This window comes from Ruditapes philippinarum, unplaced genomic scaffold, assembly GCF_026571515.1.
Source record: "Ruditapes philippinarum isolate M1 unplaced genomic scaffold, ASM2657151v2 ctg1226_1_1_1_1, whole genome shotgun sequence".
In the NCBI taxonomy this organism is placed as follows: Eukaryota; Metazoa; Mollusca; class Bivalvia; order Venerida; family Veneridae; genus Ruditapes; species Ruditapes philippinarum.
In genome coordinates this window covers 257,788-282,478 of record NW_026851932.1, presented here as the reverse complement: position 1 = coordinate 282,478, position 24,691 = coordinate 257,788, and the positions used below count along the sequence as shown (strand labels likewise).

Genomic DNA, 24,691 nt, shown 5'->3' with positions numbered 1-24,691 from the left:
GAATTCTCCGATGTAGTTCTATTCATGTATTATATAGGTGTCCGTTAAAGACAAAAATATCTCGACGAATCTCGGAATGGTCGAAAACTCAACTGATCGAAAATGGAAGTTGGACATTTGCTTCCAAGTAGACTGAATAATGCACGGACATTCGCTGGATGTCCATATATACGATAAGTCGTTATATATAAAACCAATTCGGTTACAATAAGAAAAACAAGTGATTAATGTTGAGTATGTGAGCTAATAGAGATATATCTTCTTTTTTTTAAATATATTGATAATTTTTAATTAATGATCCGGAGACAGACATGTACCTGATTCTACGGCAGCGTATGCGTTATGTTCGTTCATCATTAATGATTAAGGGAAGCAAATCGTACATACATATCAAACTATTTAAGACAGAGTTTTCACAAATTCGATCCTAATGAGAAATCAGACAAAAATATATTTTTCATTGTAGAATGCTAATTAATTTAAATGTAGGAAGGTCTTCCATTAAAGCACATTCACTTCTGTGATAAAACGCCCCTGTGATATTCATGTACTTCCGTTGTCGTCTGCAATAGTTTCTATGAGCAGGCCTAATTTAAGTAAAATAGCTTGCTTGACTCTTCTATATTTGTGTTTTTCAAAATGCTTGCCAGTTTTCTTTAATGATCGTTTTTATAAATATTTTATGTCATATAAATATTTTATGTCATTAAGGATCCTATTATATTTGGAACGGATATTAATTATAATTTTCAGTAAGGAGAATGTACGCTGCATTTATGAATTTTATGTCAATCTCTGGAACGAAGTATCACTAAAATCAGGCATACTTGCTACATTTTTTTCTTCTTAACTTTTTGCAGCTTTAATCTATATAATTTCATTGATCAATCCACTTCTAACAACACCGCTTTAATCTTGAGTTTTATTTATTATGATACTTCTTAATCTTGAGCATTAATCTCTGCTTCCTAATAGGCTCAATCAACTTTAATGGTGTGTCTATCACTTAAAGACAGCACGAAAAACAAATCCTGTCAGTGGTTTTCACAAGTTTTCGAAAACCCGTTGACTTGTGTTTTTAGCGGGATTGAAAAAAATCTAGACGTGTGTCAAATAAAGTGACAACCTTTGTGACACTAAATAATAACAGTAATCAAAATTACAAAAGAAAAATAAAACAAAATGAATTTCTGCAAGATTTGTATTTGATGTATGCATTATTAGCTGAATGTAACGTGAACTGTGTTGAAAACGAATATCATTTCTTTTTTGATAAGTTTACCCTTAATACGAATACGAATACGAATACGAATTTTATTAAGCATAAAACAAAATGCATTGCTTATAGCCAATTTACAATGATACACATGTACAGTGAGAAAAATAGCAGTTAACAATTATACACAAGTTTTCTGAAGAATATGTGTGTCTTAACATGGTGGTAATTGGCAAACATTGTACATATTTTTAAAAAAATGTTATCCTGCTTTGAAAAAAAATAGAGTTAAAATATAAAATATTTTTTGTCATGTTTTCTTGTGTATACTTGCGCGTTGATCACGGTACGAATTACGCAACTAAGTGATGACAGGACGATCATGTGTAGACGACATTAAACCGATATCTGGACGTGTCCATTCGTAATATTTTGATACAATAAGGAAAACTGAAAAAGAAAGATAAACTGTATATGATACAACTTTTAAAAAGTGTCACTGAAGGGATGCAGATCTTCATAACTCGTGCGAAAAATTAACCTTTCAGTTTTGTTCCATTATAATTGTTGTACATTATACTAATGTACAAATACATTTGTATCCATAAAGATATGTATTAACAAAAGATTATGCTCAAAATAAACTGTATTTTCTAGAAATTATACAAATTTTAGGGCTCGAAAATGTTTAGGTGCTTGAAGGTAGATACGACAAAAAAGCATATTAATTTAATTCGATGTGTATAAGGGAGATCACGTTTTGGGAATACTAACAGATTATTTATTTTAAGATGCTTGACTTTCGAAAAATTGCTTTCATCTTACATATCATATTTTGCTCCAATGACTGCTGACAGATAGCTTCAGAACCCTAGAAGATGACATAACGACGCAGACCAATTATAATGTTGGCCAATTAACCCACATTAAATATTTTATCTATATTTGTAAATTCAATAGCTTCCATTCAAAACAAAAAATGTAAGAATAGATTTTCAAAACACTCCGCCTTTTGAAGTTGCAAAAATTAGCAATATCAGCTATTGTAATTGTATGTATTGTCCAATTGGGGTTTTGTTATGTATTGTATGATCAAATTAGATAAAACAAACTTTTGCCGACGTGCTTTTACCTGAAATAATCTGTCATGGAACTATAAAAATAAACATTTTTTATTATAATTATTACATTTGAATTACCATACAATGATCTTGTTAATTTTTGTGTTTTCAGAAGTGCCATTGTCAATAGATAATATTACTTGATACTACATGTAACAAATTCAATTAAGAATAATAGTTAAGGTTAAATAGTATTATAATTTTAATTAAATTACATAATATTTTTCAGCATTTGACAAAACTTATATAAGGTTATAAAATTATGTCAGTGTGGATTAGCGACCCTGATGTAAGTGTGGATTAGCGACCCTGATGTATTTATTTTGACATCCAGGAGATTACTGTAAAACTTTTATTACTAATAAGTTGTTGCTAACACATCAGTCAATTGTAGCCCCGGTCTTTGCCCCGGTAGCTAGCGGAGAAAATATGCTTCAGCCCGGGCTAAAAAATATGCAGCGTTCGCAGTGTCGGAATTAGCAGGGACTTTAGGAATTTATGGTTCACGTAGGGCGAGAATTTTAGTTACAAAATCATTCCTTTTCCCATGATCTTTAAAGGGACTCCACTGAGGTTTTTTGACATGATGGGACTGAAAATACTTTTTTTCCAGATAAATGTACTATTTGATGTAGGTTTAGACCACTAATCTTTGCGCAAAATTTCATATCATTCGCGCGCTTTGTTTTTCCAGAATAGTTATTCAAAAGAAAAGCATAAAAAGTACGATTTTCAATTTATTTCAAAGTATATTTCTTAACTATCTTTGCATATATCCTGTTTAAAGTGCCCCAGCTCATTTATGTAAGAAATTCAAATATTATGTTTTTAAGCTTTTAAACCTCAGAGGAGTCCCTTTAACCACTAATATGACACTTCACTTTGTATTGAATTTACTAAATAATATTTGTATCATGTGTGGAAAAAATAGACGGTTAAGATTACAAATGTATGTCGGTGTCAGCACGTTTTTTGGCGTATCAGAGATGTAGATAATGTTATGTTATTTATGCTATTGGCGTATTTACTTGAAGGAGAAGCAATGATAAAAAAGTTTGAACCTGATTATAAAATTAAGTATCCCCCGCCCTTCCTTTCAGCAGCAAGGCAAGGTCCGATATTGAAATACTAAATATTTGCATATTGTATTTCCAAATGCTTCTCATCACATGTTTATTATCAGTAAATGATGTCATGGTTAATAGGGTAATGTCCACTGTTGAAGAAGCGACGGGTATCACAAGGGTTATGTGTTCGAGGCCCGGTCAGGTTGCAAATTTTATCCACTGTAAAAACGTATTACACTTCAAACAGTACTAATTAAGATTCTAACATAATTCAGTTAACATATGTTTGAAAGTGACGGGATTTTAAATAAAACACATTTTTAAATTGTCTGCTAATTATAAGCTCGATCAGTTATGACATTTTTATTCCCGCTTTGTTCATATTTAGTCATTATATTCATTCACTATGATTACTTCCGAACTGATATAACTCACTATGATTACTTCCGAACTGATATATATCTTAACTTTATGGCCTCGCATACCTTGCATTCTATCACCAGAACGAGGCTAACTAAGCATGAATATAAACAATAATGGCTGACCACCTGATAAGCCCAAGCGTGTTACGCGTAATGGGAAAATCTTCTTCACATTGTTGTGTACCACTTTGTTATTCAGATGCTAGATATGATAATACAATTCATTTTCATAAAATACCTAAAGATGACACTTTGAAAAAGCAATGGATTTTTAATATTAGAAGAGATGAAGGGGAACATTTCAAGGTAATTTCCGCGGTTTCTTATTACATCTGGTGTAACTACATAATAAAGTCATAAGCTAACTTTCTATATTACCAAAAATACTGTGGTGAATAGTATTTCGACTATGAATAAGAGAAGCTTACTGTAAAAAAACAACAGAGTTTCTAGATAGGTTTATGAAAATACCAGTACATTTTCACTTGTATTGGATCAGAATACATTTTAACAGCACGTTATGTAGGTCACTCTATAATTAACATATTTTGACGTCTGAAGATAAGTTCTTGGACATTCTTCGACCTGGGTCAAAATCTCAAAATACAGTAAAATGACTCAACATCCCCGAGTCCTTACAAATTCCGTATTTATACCTCTTAGCACAGACAATGATGTTTTATGAATATTTTAGATCAGTAGCACAACAGTTGTTTGTTCCAAACATTTCAAACAAGAAGATTACACATGGACACCAGTTCGGAAATGTCTTAAGCAAACAGCTGTACCCACAGTGTTTGATTGGAGAAATGAAAGACCATCAAGACGAAAGCAGAGGAAGATTTTGTCAGGTGAAAGGTATGTTCGATGACAACGACAATTAACATGTAATCTGTAGTCGTAATTGTTTTAAGCGGAAGTGTACACCGGAAGTTACCGGCATAGCTTGTATTTTGGAGAATTGTTTCAAAAACACATTTTTATCGTAGTTTTACTAGTAAATAGCACTTGTTTCAGAATGTCAACCTCAGCAAGTAGTAAAGGTGAAACTTCTGGAGGTAATGCATCCGATGACAGCAAGAAACGCTCTAGTCCAATGGACGAAGAAGGAGAAGATGCAGACAAAAGAAAAGGCAACAAAAGAAAAAGGGCAAGGGTATGTGTGATTAATCAAAACGAGTAGTTTTTGAGGTTACTAAGACTGCTTTTGCTTTTCTTCAATTGAATTTCACTCTCAACTAGAATTGCTTGTAAATGACAATTCAAACCTTGCCTTTCAGCCTTTTGTAATGTTGCATAAAACAATGAAAACAGTGACAGGGCTTGCTTATATGAAAGTTGGCAAAGCCTAATATGAAATTAGGCAATGCCTATGAACGGGGAAGTCGTTAAAAATTCCTTTCATTCTTTCCGTTTTAAAGGTGTCATTCGGTATTACATGCACCGCTTCCGTTTTCACTCGGAACACTCGACGATTATCATTTATCCGAAAAGTTGAGATTTGTTCCGTTATCGGAATACCCCTCCTATTATTATTGAGTTACATTGAAAATGGCGGCGCCCGACTAGAACTGACACTGAAACTTTCTTTGATAGGTTAAAATTCTCTACATTCTTTAATTGCTTTTTTATTTAAGTTTCTTTTAATATACACCTGTAGTCTATAGCCGGGCAAGCCAAAGCCCGGGCCCGCGAAGCGGGCCCGGTCTTTGACTTCCCCGTATAAATGGAAAAGTCAGATTAAAAAATTTCTGTTTATTTTTGGGTTTTATCATTTTTCGTTTTAATGATGTCATTCCGTATTTTACATATCGTTTCTGTTTTAAATAAAAACACCTTGACAATTTTTCCTTCTTAGGCTGAAAAGTTATGATTGTTCTGTTTAATATTGTAGTAGTTTGCATTTTAAATGCGTATTTAAGCCAAATTCCTTTTGTTTTTACTTACAATACTTTTAGTTATTGATATTACATGGGCGCAGCCATTTTGTTGTTTATGCCGAAGTTAATATGGTACGGCTTTATTCATTGGTTATATTATTTTATTTTTATCCGATGTTTAATTGTTTACTTGGTCACGTGATTTTTGCACTTGTATTCACTATATAAACTCGTGCATTTCTTTATTTTGCCAGCTAGGTGTATTGGCCTTCCGGTACTCCTTCGAAGCCTAGTGCTTCAACTTAATTTGAGAATTTATTTCTCTTCATTTTATTTATGCTAATTGCAAAATAAATAGATCTCTTATTGTTTAAATATCATAGGGCAATTCTTTTTATAAACTTATAAATTATCGTAATCTTAATTAGAAAACATAGGATTTCTATATCTATATAATTATTCATTCACTCAATTAAATTTATAGTTTGAATTTAAAAACTTGTTGTTGTTTGTTTAACTTGTATATTTCCAATTCCACTATACGGCCAAATTATTTAAGAAATATTCTGCGTGCTGGTACAATATCATAATACCTCACATGTTTTCCATAGATTTTCATTAAGAATGGTTGCACTTTGCCGCAAATGACACTGACAATTTTACTGATAGCATATACATATCTGTATATTTTTTAAATTTTAATTGAAACCTTACACGTGTGAAGTTTATAAGCAAGCATGGCAAAGCCCCGGTCTTGGACAGTGGGGCGTTGCTGTCACCAGTATGTTAAAGTATTAACTATTATGCAATTTCTTCACTATTATTATCTGATGTGAATTTTGAGGCTTTGCTGTCTGCCTGTCATCAGTATTTTAAAGTATTAGGTAATAACTATTATGCCATTTCTTCACTAGATATTATCTGATGTGACATTTCTTTTATTGCTATTTTTCCCATTCTCACTTCTCAGCAGTTCAAATCACACTTATTGTATACTTTTTACTGCTTTTCAAGATATTGCCACAAGACAAATTGCATTTTGCCCACATTAATTTTTGTAATATGATTTTAGGTTGAAAGTAAAGAAGTAGAGGAAACAGCAATTAAAATCTCTGATGATGAAGAAGAAGCCGCCTCTGATGCTGATAAGAAGGATAAAGCAGTTAAAGTAGAGGTTAAAGATGAAGTTGACAGTGATGAGGACCCTACTAGCAGTCTGAAATGTGATCCCACAGGTAAAAACTTTATTAAATCTTACATCTAATTTCGTATTCAGTCTGTCACTTGCGAAGAAATTGGTAGTAACTGGTTAGTTATCCAAAAAAGCCAGTTAGATGTAGCGACTAAACTGTGTTTCAGTGGCATAAAAACCAAACCGACAAACACACTTATTCATATATTAAAGATGAAGATTTTAGTGGGTTTTTTTACGACCATTGATAGCTGTTCAAGAAAATTGAATTTTGTTTTGTGAGGAAAGACTTAAGATTTTGCCTTTCAGTTTCAGTTTTAGCGAATATTTTATGACACTATTGCAGACAAAGATTGTTGTTTACTTGCTGAATTTCTAGAATAGAATTGTTCAACTTTCATTATGAAACAGTCCATTTTCAGAGGTGGTCAGCCAAATGTATAGAGCTTAGTCAGACTGAAAAACTGGTTGGAAAACCTTTAAATTGGTGGGAAAGGCTTTTGCAATTTCTGCTTCAGTGTTGCTAGAGTTTAAGATAAGCCCAAAGGAAAACCATCTGATTCCGTAATACATACTTTCTAAGATACTGTTTAATTGTACAGGTTTGGAAGGGGCTGCATTTCAGAGTCGGATGCCATTTGACAAGATGACATCACAAGAGGCTGCATGCTTTCCGGATATCTTACAGGGACCACCACAGACACAGAAAGTCTTCCTTTATATCAGAAATAGACTGGTATACCTCTAGTCTAACTTTCTTATATTAATTGATTTAGATTTGATTGAGGTTGTTATCTTTTTCATTTTAGTTTTACTCATACATCTATGCTGGTATTTATTTTAGGTACATTGTGATAATAGTGATGAACATATGTGGAAAAGCGGGATGTTGGTTTCATATGTTATTTTTGTCAAAATTTGAAACAAAGTTTTGAACCTGGTTTGAATTAAAACATAGCATTCAATTTGCTTACATCCTCACCTGCTGAATTTTTTCGGTGGACTGCTTCGAATTAGGAACAGTCCAATTGATGTTTAAGTGATTGCATTGTCTTACCTGCTATATACTTGTGGCAAAGGCTAATCACTTTTAGTTCCAGGAGGTTAATGGTTAAAAACTGTTAAATAGTATAAGACAAATTATATAAGTATATGAAAAATATTAAATATATTTATTTCAGTTACAAATCTGGCTAGACAATCCAAAACAGCAAGTGACATTTGAGAATGCTCTGCCTCAAATAGAAGAGCCTTTTAATAGTAAGTATTTTTCTCTGTATTTTTTTTTTCTCCTTGACCTTGCATTATGTGTTGCACGTCTTCTGCATATTCAATTTATATGTGATTACTAATTTATGTTAATAAGATTTTCTCTATTTATATGATTGGCAGGAATAAATGTATAGAGCATCTGCTTTAAGTTGTTCAGCTTTAAGTGCCAAAAAGAATCCCCTAAACATAAGGCTCTTGTTTCAATAACTGCACTGCTGTACATCTGCCAATGGTATTTTCAAGTTTTTGTTAGTTGGCTCAGTATTGATGGCAAATGTTATTCATGCAGCATGGCCGAGTGGTCAAAGCGTCAGACTAGTAATCTAAGGATTGCTGGCCGCATGGGTTCAAACCCTATCAGGGGCAAGCCATTGTTTCCTTGAGCAAGACACTTTACATTCATTGCTTAGTACTGGTTGGTTCCAGGAACAGATTCAAGAGTGTTTCAATAAGCTTCCTACACAATCAAACTAAAATAAATTCATATAAACTAAATATTATTTAGTTTTAGTCTCAGCACTGAATAGGCTAAGGTCATATGATAGTTCTTAATGAAATTGGTTTGCATGTTTGTAATGAAAGTTGTGTAATTAATTTAACAGGTGATGGGCCTTTGGTGATGAGGATCCATTCATACCTTGAAAGATTTGGTTTCATCAACTTTGGAGTATTTAAAAGATTAAAACCTTTTCCAGGTAAAATAATGTTTATATTAAAATTAGCAATACCTGGAGTATCTTCAGAAAAAACATTGTTCAGCAGGTAAATCATGTTAAGATGAATTTTGATGGTTCTACTCTTTATGTGTATTTGAGTTTTTTTATACTCGCCACCAGTTGTCCATATGGGCAAGTCCTCCAAAAATGTATTAGTCATTTTATATTTTAGAAGAAAGTGTATGATAGAGATATTGAAAGCCTCCGGAGCTTCTCCTGGTTTTTTTAATGTGCCAAGTTTTTAAGCACTCGTATACGGACCTTGATTTAAAGTCTCATACGAAAGACTAATTTTTAGTTGTCCAGCCAGAGAATCAAACCCACAATTTTGAGATTACAAGTCTCGTGCTCTAACCGATTGAGCTATGCAGGCTGGCATGGTTCTACTCAGGTGACCATTCTTGCTTTAAATACATGAATGATACTATTATTTTTGTTTGTAATGTTACTTAAAAAGTTATTTGCTGTAGAGGGGTCTAATAAGACATTATTGTTTTTGTATGCAGCAAAGAAACATGGCCGGGTGATCATTATTGGTGCTGGAATAGCTGGTCTCTTTGCCGCTAGACAACTTATGCAGTTTGGCATGGATTGTGTCATTGTGGAAGCTAGGGTAAATAATAATCTTTATTTCATGCTTTCCAGTGTTTTATTGTAATATATCAGATGATTTTATTCTGATAAACCACTAGTGAAATTTATAAAATATAATTTTCACTGTAGCCGGACTATATCTGAATGCGGATGAAAAGAAAATTATAACTGAATGGAATAACAGGCAGATATAAATGCCGTCATGCATAAATTTTGCTTCTGTAGGTAAATAAAGTCGATGTCACCATACATTATGTTAAAAATGTAACAAAATTAGAGAAATTTAACAGAACTATATTTCAAAATTGTTGATGTGACGTCATGATGTGATGACGTCACAAAGAAGAAAAAGAAGCGGCAAAATCAGTAAAAATTACTTAAAATCACTTAACACGCATGAAATAAAAAGAAAATTTATTTGTTTTACATATAAGGTTGAAATATATTTCATTCGTGAACACCAGCTATTATATTTTCACTCGTGGCTACGCCACTCGTGAAAATATTGCATCTGGTGTTCACTCAGTGAAATTATATTTCAATCTTACATGCAAAACAAACAAATATCCTCTATCTACGTTGTATTGAGTGTAAATTAACTACAGGCATAGATATTTTTTCCTAAATTCATAACCTACTGAATCTGTGAAATGGATTAACCTGGCTTTGAATTTGGAAGAGTCCATTCAAAGTTTAAAGGATTTTATTACCAAACTAAAAATTGAGCTTTCAACAGTGTAGAGCCTGGTTAGACTGCAGGGTAGTACAGACTGGCCTGGCCCTATACTTATTAAATAAGCTGGTCATATTCTTTTAAAGCAGTTTTAGGGCTAAAGAGGGTTTTTTTTTCAATGTGAAATATATAAATTTTGTGAATGTTGAAATTTTAAAAATTTCTATTTGAGCTTGACAAATTGATTTTTATAATTGATTACAATACATCATCATACTAGTTTAACAAAATAGCCTATTAGAATAAGTTACATTGTACAATTATTACAATGTAACAATACAGTATATCTATTATATACCAAATGTAATACAGTATTGTAAAATAGAGCAATACAGCTGTGCAATACAAACAACCAGATACAATTTAACTATACTATTAGTTATAAAGATTTTTGACAGATTATATGGCTGTATATAAATAGTTGTTTGGAAAGCGGCTTGGGTTATATTGCAAACAACCATTTATATAAGGCCATATAACCTGTTAGGAATCTTTATAATGAATTTATATTACAGCAAACTTCTATTTTTAGGGAATAAATTGTGATTTCTTAGTAAAATAATAGCAGTCTTGTAAATAAAACTATATAAATGTCACAATTATCAAATGATAAGCGACGTTACAGAGATTGCATTATTATTACGTACAATGTAACAGTAAAACACATGAATGCCTATTTTTTTATATAGAAATACAAAGCAGCACAAACAAATGTATCAAACCAATACAACCCAATACAATATGAAAATACAATACTGTACAATACATTACTGTACAGTGCAGCAAGTAATTAAGAAATGATATAATGATATAAATTCATACAATTTTGTATCCTTGTGTAGATGTGAAAATGACTTCTGCATTAGTAAAATATTTACATTATGTTAATTGAATGTACATGTAATTCTAATAAAAAAAGGTTTTATGTTAATATTGTTGATTGTGCAGGATAGAGTTGGAGGACGGATAGCTACATTCAGGAAGGGAAATTATGTTGCTGATCTTGGAGCAATGGTTGTAACTGGACTAGGTATGATGCTTTTTAGACATACGGAAAATCATTTGTCTGCTGTAAATGTTGTCTTTTAATCCTTACCCTGCTTTAATCAGAAAACTGATAAGCCTTTGCCTAAATTTTCATGTATTCTGACCTGGATTTATTCTTTTGGCAGCCCCCAAAACTTATAATGAACAAGTCTGAAAATAGAATGTATATTGACCAATGAAAATCCTGAGATTCGAGACTGATCTCAGGAAAAAGTTTTATAATCTCCAGCCCAGGTCTATTTAAGAAATGTGGTAGGTTTAGGGCTAATTTGTATGATAGAAACCTCAGTAAACAGATCTAATCTAGGACTATTTTTAATTCTTTTAGATATAGAAAAAGCAGTTTGCTTTCCCCAACGGGTACCATCTTGTTCAAAATTATATACTTGTACAGTGCACTTATTAAGGTCTTCCTTGTTTTTGTGTTTTCTGTATACCAGGTGCACTTGTTTTTGAAATAAAACTAAATTTAAGATGAATTAAGTTCCTAACAAAATATCATTCCATGTATTATATATCTTTTTGGAGAAAATCACAAATTTTTATGATAGCAAGGTGTTTTCATTTAAACATGTTTCAAACAGTTTTCCTGTTAGATTCAATGTTCAGTAATTTAACCAGATGAGATATGAGTATATGTAATTTCAGGTGGTAATCCAATGACCATCATCAGTCGTCAGGTGAACATGGAGCTTCATAAGATCAAACAGAAGTGTCCTCTATTTGAGAACAATGGTGCAACGGTAAGTAATGAAAACTATTGAAATTATTGTACACTCCTGGTGAAGCCATGATATTTCTTTTTTTGTGTGTTTTTGGGAAAACTTGACTAGTTCTCCTACTATATTTCATTATTAGATGATAAAAATCTAGATTTCATTTTGGATGTTACCAATTTTCTTATCATGAGATTGGTACTTGTAGTAATAGTATCTTGTATCAATCTATCTTATATTGTTCATGAATTGTTCAGATATTTATTGGAGAATAGTTTGGTAACAAGCCTAGGCACCCTGACATAAGTGTAACACCTGGTAAAAGTTTTGTTTCCATCTTCATGAATCTTTGAAGGTATTCACATTAAATTTCAAATATGTCAAACTCACTAAAGGTCTCTCAAAATAAAAGATCCTGTCCCAAGGGCCATAACTTAAAGAGCTTCTGGTTAAAGTTTTGCATGTAAAATAATGTCCACCCAAACTGATGAATTCACATGAAGTTTTACTTATGTCTCAAAGATAGTATTTGACAGAATTAAGGCCCTTTTTGAACTTTTTACATTATCCAGGCTCTTGTTTACTAATAGTCAGCATGCTGTCTTACTTCTATTGTTCACATTGTCTTCACTTATATAGTTCACATATTCTTCACATGCATTGTTGTCATATTTTCTCATGTAGTGTTGATATATATTGTTCAGGTACCGAAGGAGAAAGATGAGATGGTAGAGAGAGAATTTAACAGATTATTAGAGGCCACCTCATACCTTTCTCATCAGATGGACTTTAACTATGTCAATGGTAAACCTGCTTCACTAGGCTGTGCTCTAGAGGCTGTTATAAAGTAGGTTCAGTAAAACTTGATAAAGTAGATTTCATTTTATATTTATATCAAACAACTGTTGTTGCAAATTTTGAATGTTTAAAAAAAATTGTGTTGTTTAAAATCTAGAAATTTGTTTCATTTGAGCAAATATGTGTCACAGGGTGAGGAAAATGTGCAGCCTGTCTGGGACTTAAACCCTGGACCCTCGGAAAACTGTTCCATGGCTTTACCGACTGAGCTCTCAGGCCACTTACACATTATTTCCCCTAAATAGTGAACAGTTTCGAACTGTAACATACTCCCCTGCTGTATTGAAATTCATCCTCAAATCTCTCAGGGTCACATGGTAATGTGAATTGAGCTCTGAGCTATATCAGTCTTGGTTCTCTGTTGGGTGCCAAATGTCACAGGGTGAGAAAAATGTACAGCCTGAGCAAGACCCGAACCAGGGACCCTTGGAATACCATTCCGCTGCTCTACCGACTGAGCTATCCTACAGCTTACACACCAGCTCTCTTACATAGTGAACAGTTCTGAACCATGACATACGGCTTTTTTATGCTCCCCGAAAAATTTCGAGGGAGCATATAGTCGGCGCCTTGTCCGTCTGTCCGAGCAAACATTTTGGGTTTAGGGGCTATATAACAGTAAAAAGAACAAAAGAGAACAATAGGTTCATTCCGTGATCAAAGGGTTTATGGGCTAGTAGCCCTTAAGAAAACAAAGAAAATAACAAAGAAAATAGCCCCTAAACCCAAAATGTAGGAACGTCCGTCAGTCCGTCCGTCTGTCCGTCCGTCCGAGCAAACATTTTGGGTTTAGGGGCTATATAACAGTAAAGAGAACAAAAGAGAACAATAGGTTCATTCCGTGATCAAAGGGTTTAGGGGCTAGTAGCCCTTAAGAAAACAAAGAAAATAACAAAGAAAATAGACCCTAAAGCCAAAATGTTGGAACTTCCGTCTGTCCGTCCGTTGTCTTGTCCGGAGCATAACTTGAAAACCCTTGGTGATAATTTGTTTAAACTTATACAGTGGTAGAGGGCATTGAGGGGGAGTGCAGTGTCAAAGAACCATAACTATTTTGCCCGGTTTTTTAATTATCTCCCCTTTTAGAAAAATCTTGTTCGGGGCATAACTCTAAAACTATAAGAGATATCAACATGAAACTTTGTAGGTGAATAGATCTCAATGGGTAGATGTGCAGTTCATAAGAACAATAAATCTTTTTGTCCTAATTTTGGAGTTATTGCCCTTTGTTAATTTCAACACTTTGAACTTTGTCCGGAACATAACTCTAAAACTGTAAGAGATATCAAGATGAAACATTGTAGGTAGATAGATCTCATTGAGTAGAAGTGCAGTGCAAAAGAACCATAACTCTGTTAAGCCTCATCTTTGAATTATCTCCCCTTTTAGAAAAATCTTGTACTGGACATAGCTGTAAAACTATAAGCGATATCAACATGAAACTTTGTAGGTAGATATATCTCAATGGATAGATGTGCAGTGCACAAGAATCATAACTCTGCCTTGCCTAATTCTGGAGTTATTGCCCTTTGTTTATTTTTACTTTTTGAAGTTGTCCAGAACATAACTCTGAAACCATAAGAGATATCAACAAGAAACTTTTTAGGTTGATAGATCACAATGATTAGAAGTGAAGTGCAAAGAACAGTAACTGTGCCTTGCCCAATTTTGGAATTATTGCACTTTGAACTTTTTCCACAGACATAACTCTGAAATTACAAGAGGTGTACTTTCCTGTGTCCAAAACCTATTCGGGAAGCATCACCTGGCTCAAACTGGGCTCTTGTTTTTAAGGTAAACAGATATACTCCAAAGATTTTTCAGTTTCATTATTTAGTACCATTGTGCCTACTTTTATTATGATCTGGTTGGAAGTGTAATATATGTTATTGACATGATGGTAATATCTTGTATTTCACCAGGCTACAGGAAAAACATGTAAAAGAGAAGCAGATTGAGCATCAGAAAAATATCATAGAACTTCAAGAAAAACTCAAGAAAAATCTCAACCAGGTTCGTACATAGTGTCCATTGGCTTTGTTACTCAAATATTTGAAGAATTATTTTACTAGCATCAGGGTAGCAATTAGTTGACTCTTTGAGTTCAACTTCTTATGTTATTAATCACTGATGGTTTTCATTTGAAAACAGAAACATGATGTTTTATCTGTTTCTCAACGACCCCCTTTTTACCTTCCGCGACACAAAAAACAACAACACTGTTGTATGTTATCAAGGTTCAGAATTGTACTGTTAATATGGGTTTCTAAAATTTATTATTTTTGTTGTTGAATGTGTATAATTGGGACGTTTCATGTTACTTTCTAATTTCTTGAATTCTACTTGAAATTTTACTGGAGTTTCTGTGTAGAATGAACTGGTAAATCAAAGTATATTATCAAAGTATATATATAAATATAGGATTAATAAAACATTCTGTTTTCAGTGTTTGGTGTTAAAGGATAGAATAGAGGAGCTACACAAACAATGGAAAGAGGCGTCAGAAGTTAAACCACCTAGAGATATTACCGCAGAATTCCTCATCAAGAGTAAATTAAGAGATCTCAAAGTAGCTGGCAAGGTATTGGTCAATATGAACAATCTATTGATTTCTTTTAAGCAGATTATGTGCTCAACATAAACATAGCTGTCACTTGATGGAATCTATTAACATATTAACCCTTTCATCGAGTTATTGACTTAATCTACTCTGAATTCGAAACAGTCTGTCATGTGTCAGTCATTATTTGTTTAATGTTTTAATATGTTTTGTAGGAGTATGATCAGTTGATAGAACAACAAAAAGAGATAGAAGAGAAAATAGCTGATCTTGAAGCCAACCCACCAAGGTATACTATACTCTTTTATCATTCTTCAATGATAAATAACAGTACAAATTACTAAGTAAATTGATTGTTTTACTTGACGTTGTAGTAAATGATGTCAGAGTTATTACTACTAACAAATATTTAAGATGGAGATGGTAGCTGATAAGTTGTCCTTTTGTCTATCTGTCTGCTGTCACTTAAGCTATTTGTCATAGGACCTTTATTTCTTGACTGATATTTCTGAGATATTAGGCATGTTGATTCCATTTATGGACATTTACCTTTGAATTGGGTTTCATTCAGGTTTCATGTTGATTTAGTAAAAGTCACTGAAGCTAAAATGTTACACTTTCTTACTTAACTTCACAGTAAGACCATATTGTTAGGGTTAATTAAAGGAACATCATGGAGTAATTGTCAATGTTCTTAATGATAAGACCCTGTTATTAACATTAAAGGACATCAGGAAGCATTTGGCAGTGTTACAGGTAATCCTGTTATTTTTTATTTTTTAATGCTTCTGCCAAATAATTCAGACATTTTTAATTATTTTTCTGTATTTTTGATATAAACTTTTAAAGCCGATTTTTTTTTTTTCCTCAGTGATGTTTACCTGTCATCACGAGACAGACAGATTCTAGATTGGCATTTTGCTAACCTGGAGTTTGCCAATGCCACACCGTTATCTCTTCTCTCATTGAAACATTGGGACCAAGATGATGATTTTGAGTTTTCAGGCAGTCATCTTACAGGTAATAAATAGTCATAGTAGAAATAATTTACCATTGATTATTTAAAAATATGTAGCTTTATGCTGATATGAGAAGTATAATACATACTTAGCTGTGTGACCTTTCCAACCACTGAACAAACCAGAACAAACCAGAAATGTCGAGCATGCATTCAAAGAAAACCGCCTCCGTGGTCGAGGGGTTAGAGTCGATGACTTCTAATCCAGTTACCTCTCTGGCGTGGGTTCGATCCCTGGGAGATGCTTTGGTAGTTTAGCGCGGAGGAAGGTAGTCTAGTACTGGTGTAACTCTCCAGGAACGATGGTTAGGAAACTACCCGCCTATATGACTGAAATACTGTTGAGAAAAGGCGTGAAATGAAACAAACAAACAAACAAACAAAAGCATTCAAAGAATAGTTGGGCTTTGCTTAGACAGACAGGCTTTGCCTCTGTCTAACACTTTGATTTAAGTTTTGCTGCAGCTTGCAATAATAAATATGTAGCTGAAGTTAATTACTTGAAAATTTATATAGTTCTTCAAGATCTTAACTGATTCTCATTATCCAAATACTATCACATTGAACTTTTACAGAATTATGCCATTCATGAACTTAAAGAACTTCTTGTTAAAGTTTAGTATGTAAAATCTGTTTTGGCACAAATTGTATGTATTCATGTCTCAAAGATTTTATTTGTTGCTCACTGTCACAGACGCATTATTCTAGCATGGTTTGTACTGAATTAAGCCCTTTTTGAACTAAGAGAGTTATAACTCGATGTCATGAATGAAATGTTCTCATCTGGGAATTCCTAGGTTATTAAGGCTGTTGTTTGACTATCAAGCAACGTTCTTTTCTATGGGCAACTCTTGTTTCTTTTTCTTTTTTTAATTATTAATTGTTAATTAAGTCTGGCTGTATACATATTGGTAAGTTATATTGATGAACGTATAATGTATTATGGAGGATTTTGTGGAACAGCATTCTATTGCTATTTTTAACCAGGTTTTCCGAAGGAAAAAACTGGTTATTAGATTGAGGTATGTCGGCGGGCGGGCGGGCGGATGGGCGGAACGGGCGGGCGGGCGTAAACAATTTCTTCTGTGCGCAACTCCTCCTACATTTCTCAACGGATTTTGACCAAACTTTCACAGAAGCTTTGTCATCAAGTGCCCTGGCGCATATTGTCGGGGTTTTGCGATTAGATAATATTGACCTAATTATGGCCCTTTGTTTTTTTTCCTTATATAGAATATATAGTGAACAATTTCTTCTGGGCGCAACTCCTCCTACATTTCTCAACGGATTTTGACCAAACTTTCACAGAAGCTTTGTCATCAAGTGCCCTGGCGCATATTGTCGGGGTTTTGCGATTAGATAATATTTGACCTAATTATGGCCCTTTGTTTTTTTTTCCTTATATAGAATATATAGTGAACAATTTCTTCTGTGCGCAACTCCTCCTACATTTCTCAACGGATTTTGACCAAACTTTCTCAGAAGCTTTGTCATCAAGTGCCCTGACACATATTGTCAGGGTTTTGCGATTAGATAATATTTGACCTAATTATGGCCCTTTGTTTTTTTTCCTTATATAGAATATATAGTGAACAATTTCTTCTGGGCGCAACTCCTCCTACATTTCTCAACGGATTTTGACCAAACTTTCACAGAAGCTTTGTCATCAAGTGCCCTGGCGCATATTGTCGGGGTTTTGCGATTAGATAATATTTGACCTAATTATGGCCCTTTGTTTTTTTTTCCTTATATAGAATATATAGTGAACAATTTCTTCTGTGCGCAACTCCTCCTACATTTCTCAACGGATTTTGACCAAACTTTCTCAGAAGCTTTGTCATCAAGTGCCTTGACACATATTGTCAGGGTTTTGCAATTGGTATATATTGGACCTAATTATGGCCCTTTGTTTTTTTTTCATTATAGAGAATATTATAGTGAACAATTTCTTCTGTATCGCAACTCCTCCTACATTTCTCAACGGATTTTGACCAAACTTTCTTAGAAGCTTTGTTATCAAGTGCCTGGCACATATTGTCGGGGTTTTGTGATTGGATAATATTTTACCGAATTATGGCCCTTTGTGTATTTTTTCCTTATACAGAATATAATAGTGAACAATTTCTACAGTGCGCAACTTCTCCTACATTTTTCAACGGATTTTGACCAAACTTTCACAGAAGCTTTGTCATCAAGTGCCATAGCACATATTGTCGGGGTTTTGTGATTAGATAATTTTTTACCTAATTATGGCCCTTTGTTTTTTTTCCTTATACAGAATATATATAGTGAACACTTCTTCTCTGCGCAATTCTGTGCGCAACTCCTACAATTCTCTAGGGATTTTGACAAAACTCTCGCAGAAGCTTTGTCATCAACTCTTGCTGCATGTTGTCAGGGTTATGAGATTTGATAATGTTTGACCTAATTATGGCCATTTATTTTTTTCCCTTATATAGAAATATATTGTTTTTGTTCCATATATAGAATATAAAGTGAACAAATTCTTATTTGCATACCTCTTCCTACAAACTATTTTGACAAACTTTCACAGAAGCTTTCTCATCAAGAGTCCTTGTGCATATCATCAGGGTTTTGTGATTTTGGGTGGGCAGGCAGGTGTTCACTTTAAAACAAATGCCCCTGCATGACGAAGCTTCTGTGAAATATTTTGCTGAAAACCTGGTTGCATCGCATTGCGATGTTCCTTGTGTTCTTTATATAAAGCTGATAAAAATATATGGTGCTTGTTATTTCAGTACGGAATGGTTACTCTTGTGTGCCAGTAGCATTATCCGAGGGATTAGATATAAAGTTAAATACAGCAGTCAGACAAATCAGATGTACTACTACAGGTAGCTTTTTGTATTGTCAATGTGTTTAAATACTGATGTTTTACCGTGTAAAAACTTTTTTTCCGTAACAGCAAGTACCTGTTGTTGTTTTTTTAATATTTGTAAGAATTCATCTTGAATTATCATGGCTTCATATTTTTACAAATTTTTATGATAATTTAGAAAGTATTTAAAATATTTAAAGTATAGTCTAGTGAACAAATAAATTGTTTTTGGCTGGTCTAGGGCACCATAAATACATATAATGATTTTAAATATGCAAAAATTGCCTTTACTTTGTTCATAACAGGATTGTAATTTTCTTACATGATCATACAACTGTGATGTCTTTACTTAAACATATAAACAACATATATGGTAAAATTTCTGTTCGTAACAGCCTTGCTCTTAGTACACTAAGATAATAAAAGTACATTTTGTTGTAGATATCATTTTAGTTATGTCTACATGCTGAAAGATTAGGGTTACTTGATTTCTTAATATGAAAATACATTTTTTTTGTACCACCTAGAGTGACAACAGTAATTTATAATCAGTAAGGAGTAATAATTTATATATTTGAATAATTCATATATAGGTGTTGAGATACTCACTAGTAATGCGAAGAACAACAGCAATCAACAGACATTAAAAGGTGATGCAGTGTTGTGCACGTTACCTCTAGGCGTGATGAAGGAGAGCGTACGTGGAAGCGGTACAAATAGTGTACAGTTTATGCCTCCATTACCCGACTGGAAGGCAGCTGCAATACAGAGAATGGGTTTTGGCAATCTTAATAAAGTATGCTCATTATTATAGCATATCTATATAATACAAATATGTGCATAAATATATGAAGCTCTCTCCTTTTTATCCCCCGCCGAAAAATTTCGGCGGAGGATATAGAAATAGTCTCCGTCCGTCCGTCCGACCTTCCGTCTGTCCATCCGTCCTTCCGTCCGACATTTTTGTCCGGAGCATATCTCTAAAAGTATTTGAGTTATCAACTTGAAACTTCATAGGTGGATAGACCTCATTGAGGAGGAATGCAGTGCACAAGAATGATAACTCTACCTTGCATGATTTTTGAGTTATTGCCCTTTGTTATTTTTCAAAATTGGTTTTTGTCCAGAGCATAACTCCAAAAGCCTATGAGATATTAACATGAAACTTCATAGGTGCATAGATCTCACTCAGGAGGTGTGCAGTGCACAAGAATGATAACTCTACCTTTCATAATTTTTGAGTTATTGCCCTTTGTTATTTTTCATACCTAATTTTTCACCTGAGTGGAGCATTACTCAAAAAGTGTTTGAGATATCAACATGAAATGTCATAGGTGGATAGATCTTGTTGAGGAGGAATGTTGTGCACAAGAATGATAACTCTTCCCTATACAATTTTTGAGTTATTGCCCTTTTTTTCCATGCTATTTTGTCCAGAGCTTATCTCAAAAAGTATTTGAGGTATCAACTTGAAACTTCAAAGGTGGATGGATCTCATTGAGGAGGAGTGCAGTGCTTAAGAATGATAACTCTGCCCTGCATTATTTTTGAGTTATTGCCCTTTGTTATTTTTCAAAATTGATTTTTGTCCAGAGCATAACTCAAAAAGCCTTTGAGATATCAAAATGAAACTTCATAGGTGCATAGATCTCACTCAGGAGGTGTGCACTGCACAAGAATGATAACTCTACCTTTTATAATTTTTGAGTTATTGCCCTTTGTTCTTTTTCATACTTAATTTTTCAATTCAATTTTTTTCTCAAAAAGTATTTTTTTTATAGATTTTACTGAGGAGGGATGCAGCACACAAGAATGATAACCTACCCTGCATTATTTTTCAGTAATTGCCCTTTGTTATTTTCAGCCATCAGTATTCACATAGGTTTCAAATCTGTAATCACTATAGCCATCAGTTTTCATTACCAAAAGACCTCTTAAAATGGAATTATTCCGCTCTACTACATATACATTCTTCCAATGAGCAAACACATTCGGCGGGGATGGCCATGTTGACATGGCTCTTGTTCAATGTAAAATTGATTGAGGTTTGTTTGTGCATTGAAGAATCTTTAAAACAAAATCTTTACTTTGTTTCATAATAGACAATTTGCTTAGCTCATTAGGGAGAACTTCGGATTTGTAATCCAGGGTTTTCTGATTCAATCTTTGCATGAGGGGAAATTTCTTTGTGACATTTGATGTTGGACATTGAATATAATGGTCATTTCTCAGTCAGAAATCATGTGGAATTTGTTGTCATTCACATGCAGAAAAATTGGTTATTACTGGTCAATTATCTAGGAAAACTTGATTGAATGGTTAAGGTCGTCAACTTTAAACCACTACCCCCTCACTCCTGTGGTTTTGAATCTCGCCAGGGATTTTGGATTCTTTTATGTGAGAAAGCTATCTAGCTAGCTTACACAAAATTGTTGGTTCTACTCAAGGGCACGTTTATGCCTGAAGGTCACCTGAGGTCTTTCTTTACTAGTTAAGCCAGATAGTCACTTTCCATTATCAACTTCCGGGATGTCAGATTTGAAGCAGACTGATTATAAAACATGGATGTGTCGACTGACCAGAAACTATGCTTACGTGAAGGCAAACTAACGGAACATAAATTCTTATTTTCCTTTTAGGTAGTGCTTTGTTTTGACCGGATATTCTGGGACCCAAATGCCAACTTGTTTGGTCATGTTGGTAGTACAACAGCAAGTCGTGGGGAGTTGTTTCTTTTCTGGAACTTGTACAAGGCACCAGTACTACTGGCTTTAGTTGCCGGTGAGGCCGCAGCTATTATGGAGAATGTTAGTGATGATGTAATAGTGGGTAGATCTATTGCAGTATTAAAAGGCATCTTTGGCAACAATGCTGTTCCTCAGGTATTGAAAATTTACTCTAATATTTCTGTTTAGACATATCTCATGTTTATTTTTCTGGTTAAAAATTGTTAAATATTTTTTACAATGATTCATCTGAAGTTCTTCATGATATTCATTCAACTTGGAAATTTGGTATTGAATCCTACTAAAACATTTAATCTAAAATTGGCGTACCCACAGAATATACATTTCAATGTTAATTATAGCAGCCAGAGGTGCTTGGTGACTCTTTTGATTTTTTTTTAAATTTAAAATCTACCTCTTTCAGCCAAAGGAAACCCTGGTTACAAGATGGAGAGCTGATCCATTTGCCCGAGGATCTTATTCGTTTGTTGCGGCAGGCTCGTCAGGTATACTAAATGACTTTCTATTTTAATTTATCATATTAATATACAGCATATAACTATTTGATCATACTAAGATACTTTGAAACTGTCATCTATAAAGTTGTGAAGCTTGTGTCAAAGTCTTTAATATTTTAACCATTTTAGTTTCCTTGAAATAATTTTATAAGCTAGCCATGATTCTATGTGGTTTTAATAGAAGATTTATTTGAAGTAAGAATTTGTTGTTTACATTGATACAGGGAATGACTATGACCTGATGGCGACACCCATATCCCCACAGCAAGGTGCCATGCCCAGGTTGTTCTTCGCCGGGGAGCATACAATACGTAACTACCCCGCAACAGTACACGGTGCCATGTTGAGTGGATTGAGAGAATCTGGGAGAATTGCCGACCAGTTCCTCGGGGCTCCGTACGCACTTCCAAATAGACAACCATCACAAACAGTCTGATCATGAACAATAACAATTTGTGAATAATTGATATTGTGCTCAAAATTGTGCTCCGATTGGTTCATTTGGACCAAGTCACGTGGTTACTGTACATACCTAAACAATAAAGATATTGCGGAGGCAGTTTACATGTATAAGCATCCAGTTCGGAGTTTTGTATGTTGTTACCAGCTCTTTTTGTTTAAGTTTGTACAGGACATAAGTATGCCTACCATATTTGTTGTGTTATTGGAGACGAAGCACACTATGTGTTTTGGTAGGATTCTCTTTGCAGTTCTGGTTGCTTCTGTTTAAATAACAAGATCTGAAAAGTGATGACTTATGTTACATGAAGCTCTGTTCAGCAAACACTGCACTGCCCAATACCTTGATAGTGTTCATTTTTTGAGACAATGCCATATTTTTTTTTATTTTTTTGTTATGAATTCAAACATTCATGTCAGAACACAGCACGACTTCTTGATTTTTGTGCTTTTTTAGCTCGACTTTTCTATGAAAAGGGGAGCTATCCTACTCGCCCCGGCGTCGGCGTTGGCGTCACACCTTGGTTAAGTTTTTCGTACCACCCCACTTTATTTCAGAAGTATTACAAGTATGGCTTTGAAACTTACCATACTTGTTCACCATCATAACCTCCATCTACAGACAAGAGTACATAACTCTGTCAAGGTTTTTGACAGAATTATGGCCCTTTTTTGACTTAGAAAGTGTATTGAGCTTGGTTAAGTTTTTTGTACCACCTCACTTTATTTCAAAACCATTGGAGGTATTGCTTTGAAACTGACCATACTTGTTTACCATCACGACCTTCATCAACAGACAAGAGGACATAACTCTGTCAAGGTTTTTGACAGAATTATGCCCCTTTTTGACTTAGAAAATACATTGAATATGGGTAAAATCCACTTATTGCCTTAACCCTTTGAGATATTGCTTTGAAACTTTTAATGCTATTTCACATCATTACCCCCATCTGTACGCAAGAGAAGGTAACTCTGTCAAGGATTTGTTTTAAAAATTAAGGCCTTTTATCGACTTAGAATCTTGGTTAAGTTTTTAGTACCAGTCCACTTTTTGACTGAACTGTTTGAGATATTAATTTGAAAGTTGGAATACTTGTTTACAATCATGATTCCTAAACATGTCCAGGAGAAGGTAATTCTGTCAAAGATTTTATTTGAATTATGGCCCTTAACTGTCAATGTTTTGTATTATAGGCAAGCACTAAAAAACTTAAAAAATCTAAAAAAATTCATTCCTATCCACTTGTTCACTTTACCATAAATTATGTCATAATAAAATAATTCTTCACTAAATATCTTAATGCTCATGGCCATTGTTCACTTTAAAAATACAGAGATTCTTGTATTGCCTTTTACTGCAAAAACTTTTTTTATTGGCAAGCAATAAAAAAGTCGAGCGCACTGTCTTACGGACAGCTCTTGTTTCATTTTTCATATGCTTAAGTTTTACATTATACATAAACATCCTGCTTTTGGTCAACAGAAATACCTTACTATCATAGGACTTGTAATTATCATTTTTCTTTTAAACTGTCATGTTTCTGTACCAAGTGCAAATTCCATCAAAATCTGTTACTGTTAGATATTTGTCATGTTAAAGGTATTCCTTATCGATTAAATTTTGTCCTTTGAAAGAAAGGAAATCCTGTATTGAGACTTTGTGCTTTTTTATGCTCCCTGAGTAATCTAAGCATTCTAACTAAATATATGGTTGATGGAGTAAATGCCTATACAAAG

General features: G+C 33.7%; 2 protein-coding genes across 2 annotated transcripts; both read left to right on the top strand.

Moving 5' to 3' along the window:
• Positions 1–3,584: 3,584 nt before the first annotated feature.
• Positions 3,585–4,751, top strand: LOC132743215 (THAP domain-containing protein 2-like). Its single transcript, XM_060731748.1, has 2 exons — positions 3,585–4,132; positions 4,521–4,751. The coding sequence occupies exons 1-2, from the start codon at positions 3,941–3,943 to the stop codon at positions 4,695–4,697; spliced, it is 369 nt and encodes a 122-aa protein (XP_060587731.1). The 5' UTR covers positions 3,585–3,940; the 3' UTR covers positions 4,698–4,751.
• An 89-nt stretch (positions 4,752–4,840) lies between these two features.
• LOC132743205 (lysine-specific histone demethylase 1A-like) lies at positions 4,841–24,604 on the top strand. The gene is made up of 18 exons (XM_060731738.1): positions 4,841–4,982; positions 6,779–6,941; positions 7,501–7,634; positions 8,080–8,158; positions 8,773–8,865; positions 9,393–9,499; positions 11,162–11,243; positions 11,909–12,003; positions 12,681–12,823; positions 14,757–14,847; positions 15,281–15,415; positions 15,610–15,683; positions 16,266–16,414; positions 19,172–19,267; positions 19,845–20,047; positions 21,891–22,133; positions 22,402–22,483; positions 22,720–24,604. The coding sequence occupies exons 1-18, from the start codon at positions 4,845–4,847 to the stop codon at positions 22,929–22,931; spliced, it is 2,319 nt and encodes a 772-aa protein (XP_060587721.1). The 5' UTR covers positions 4,841–4,844; the 3' UTR covers positions 22,932–24,604.
• The last annotated feature ends 87 nt before the right edge of the window (positions 24,605–24,691 follow it).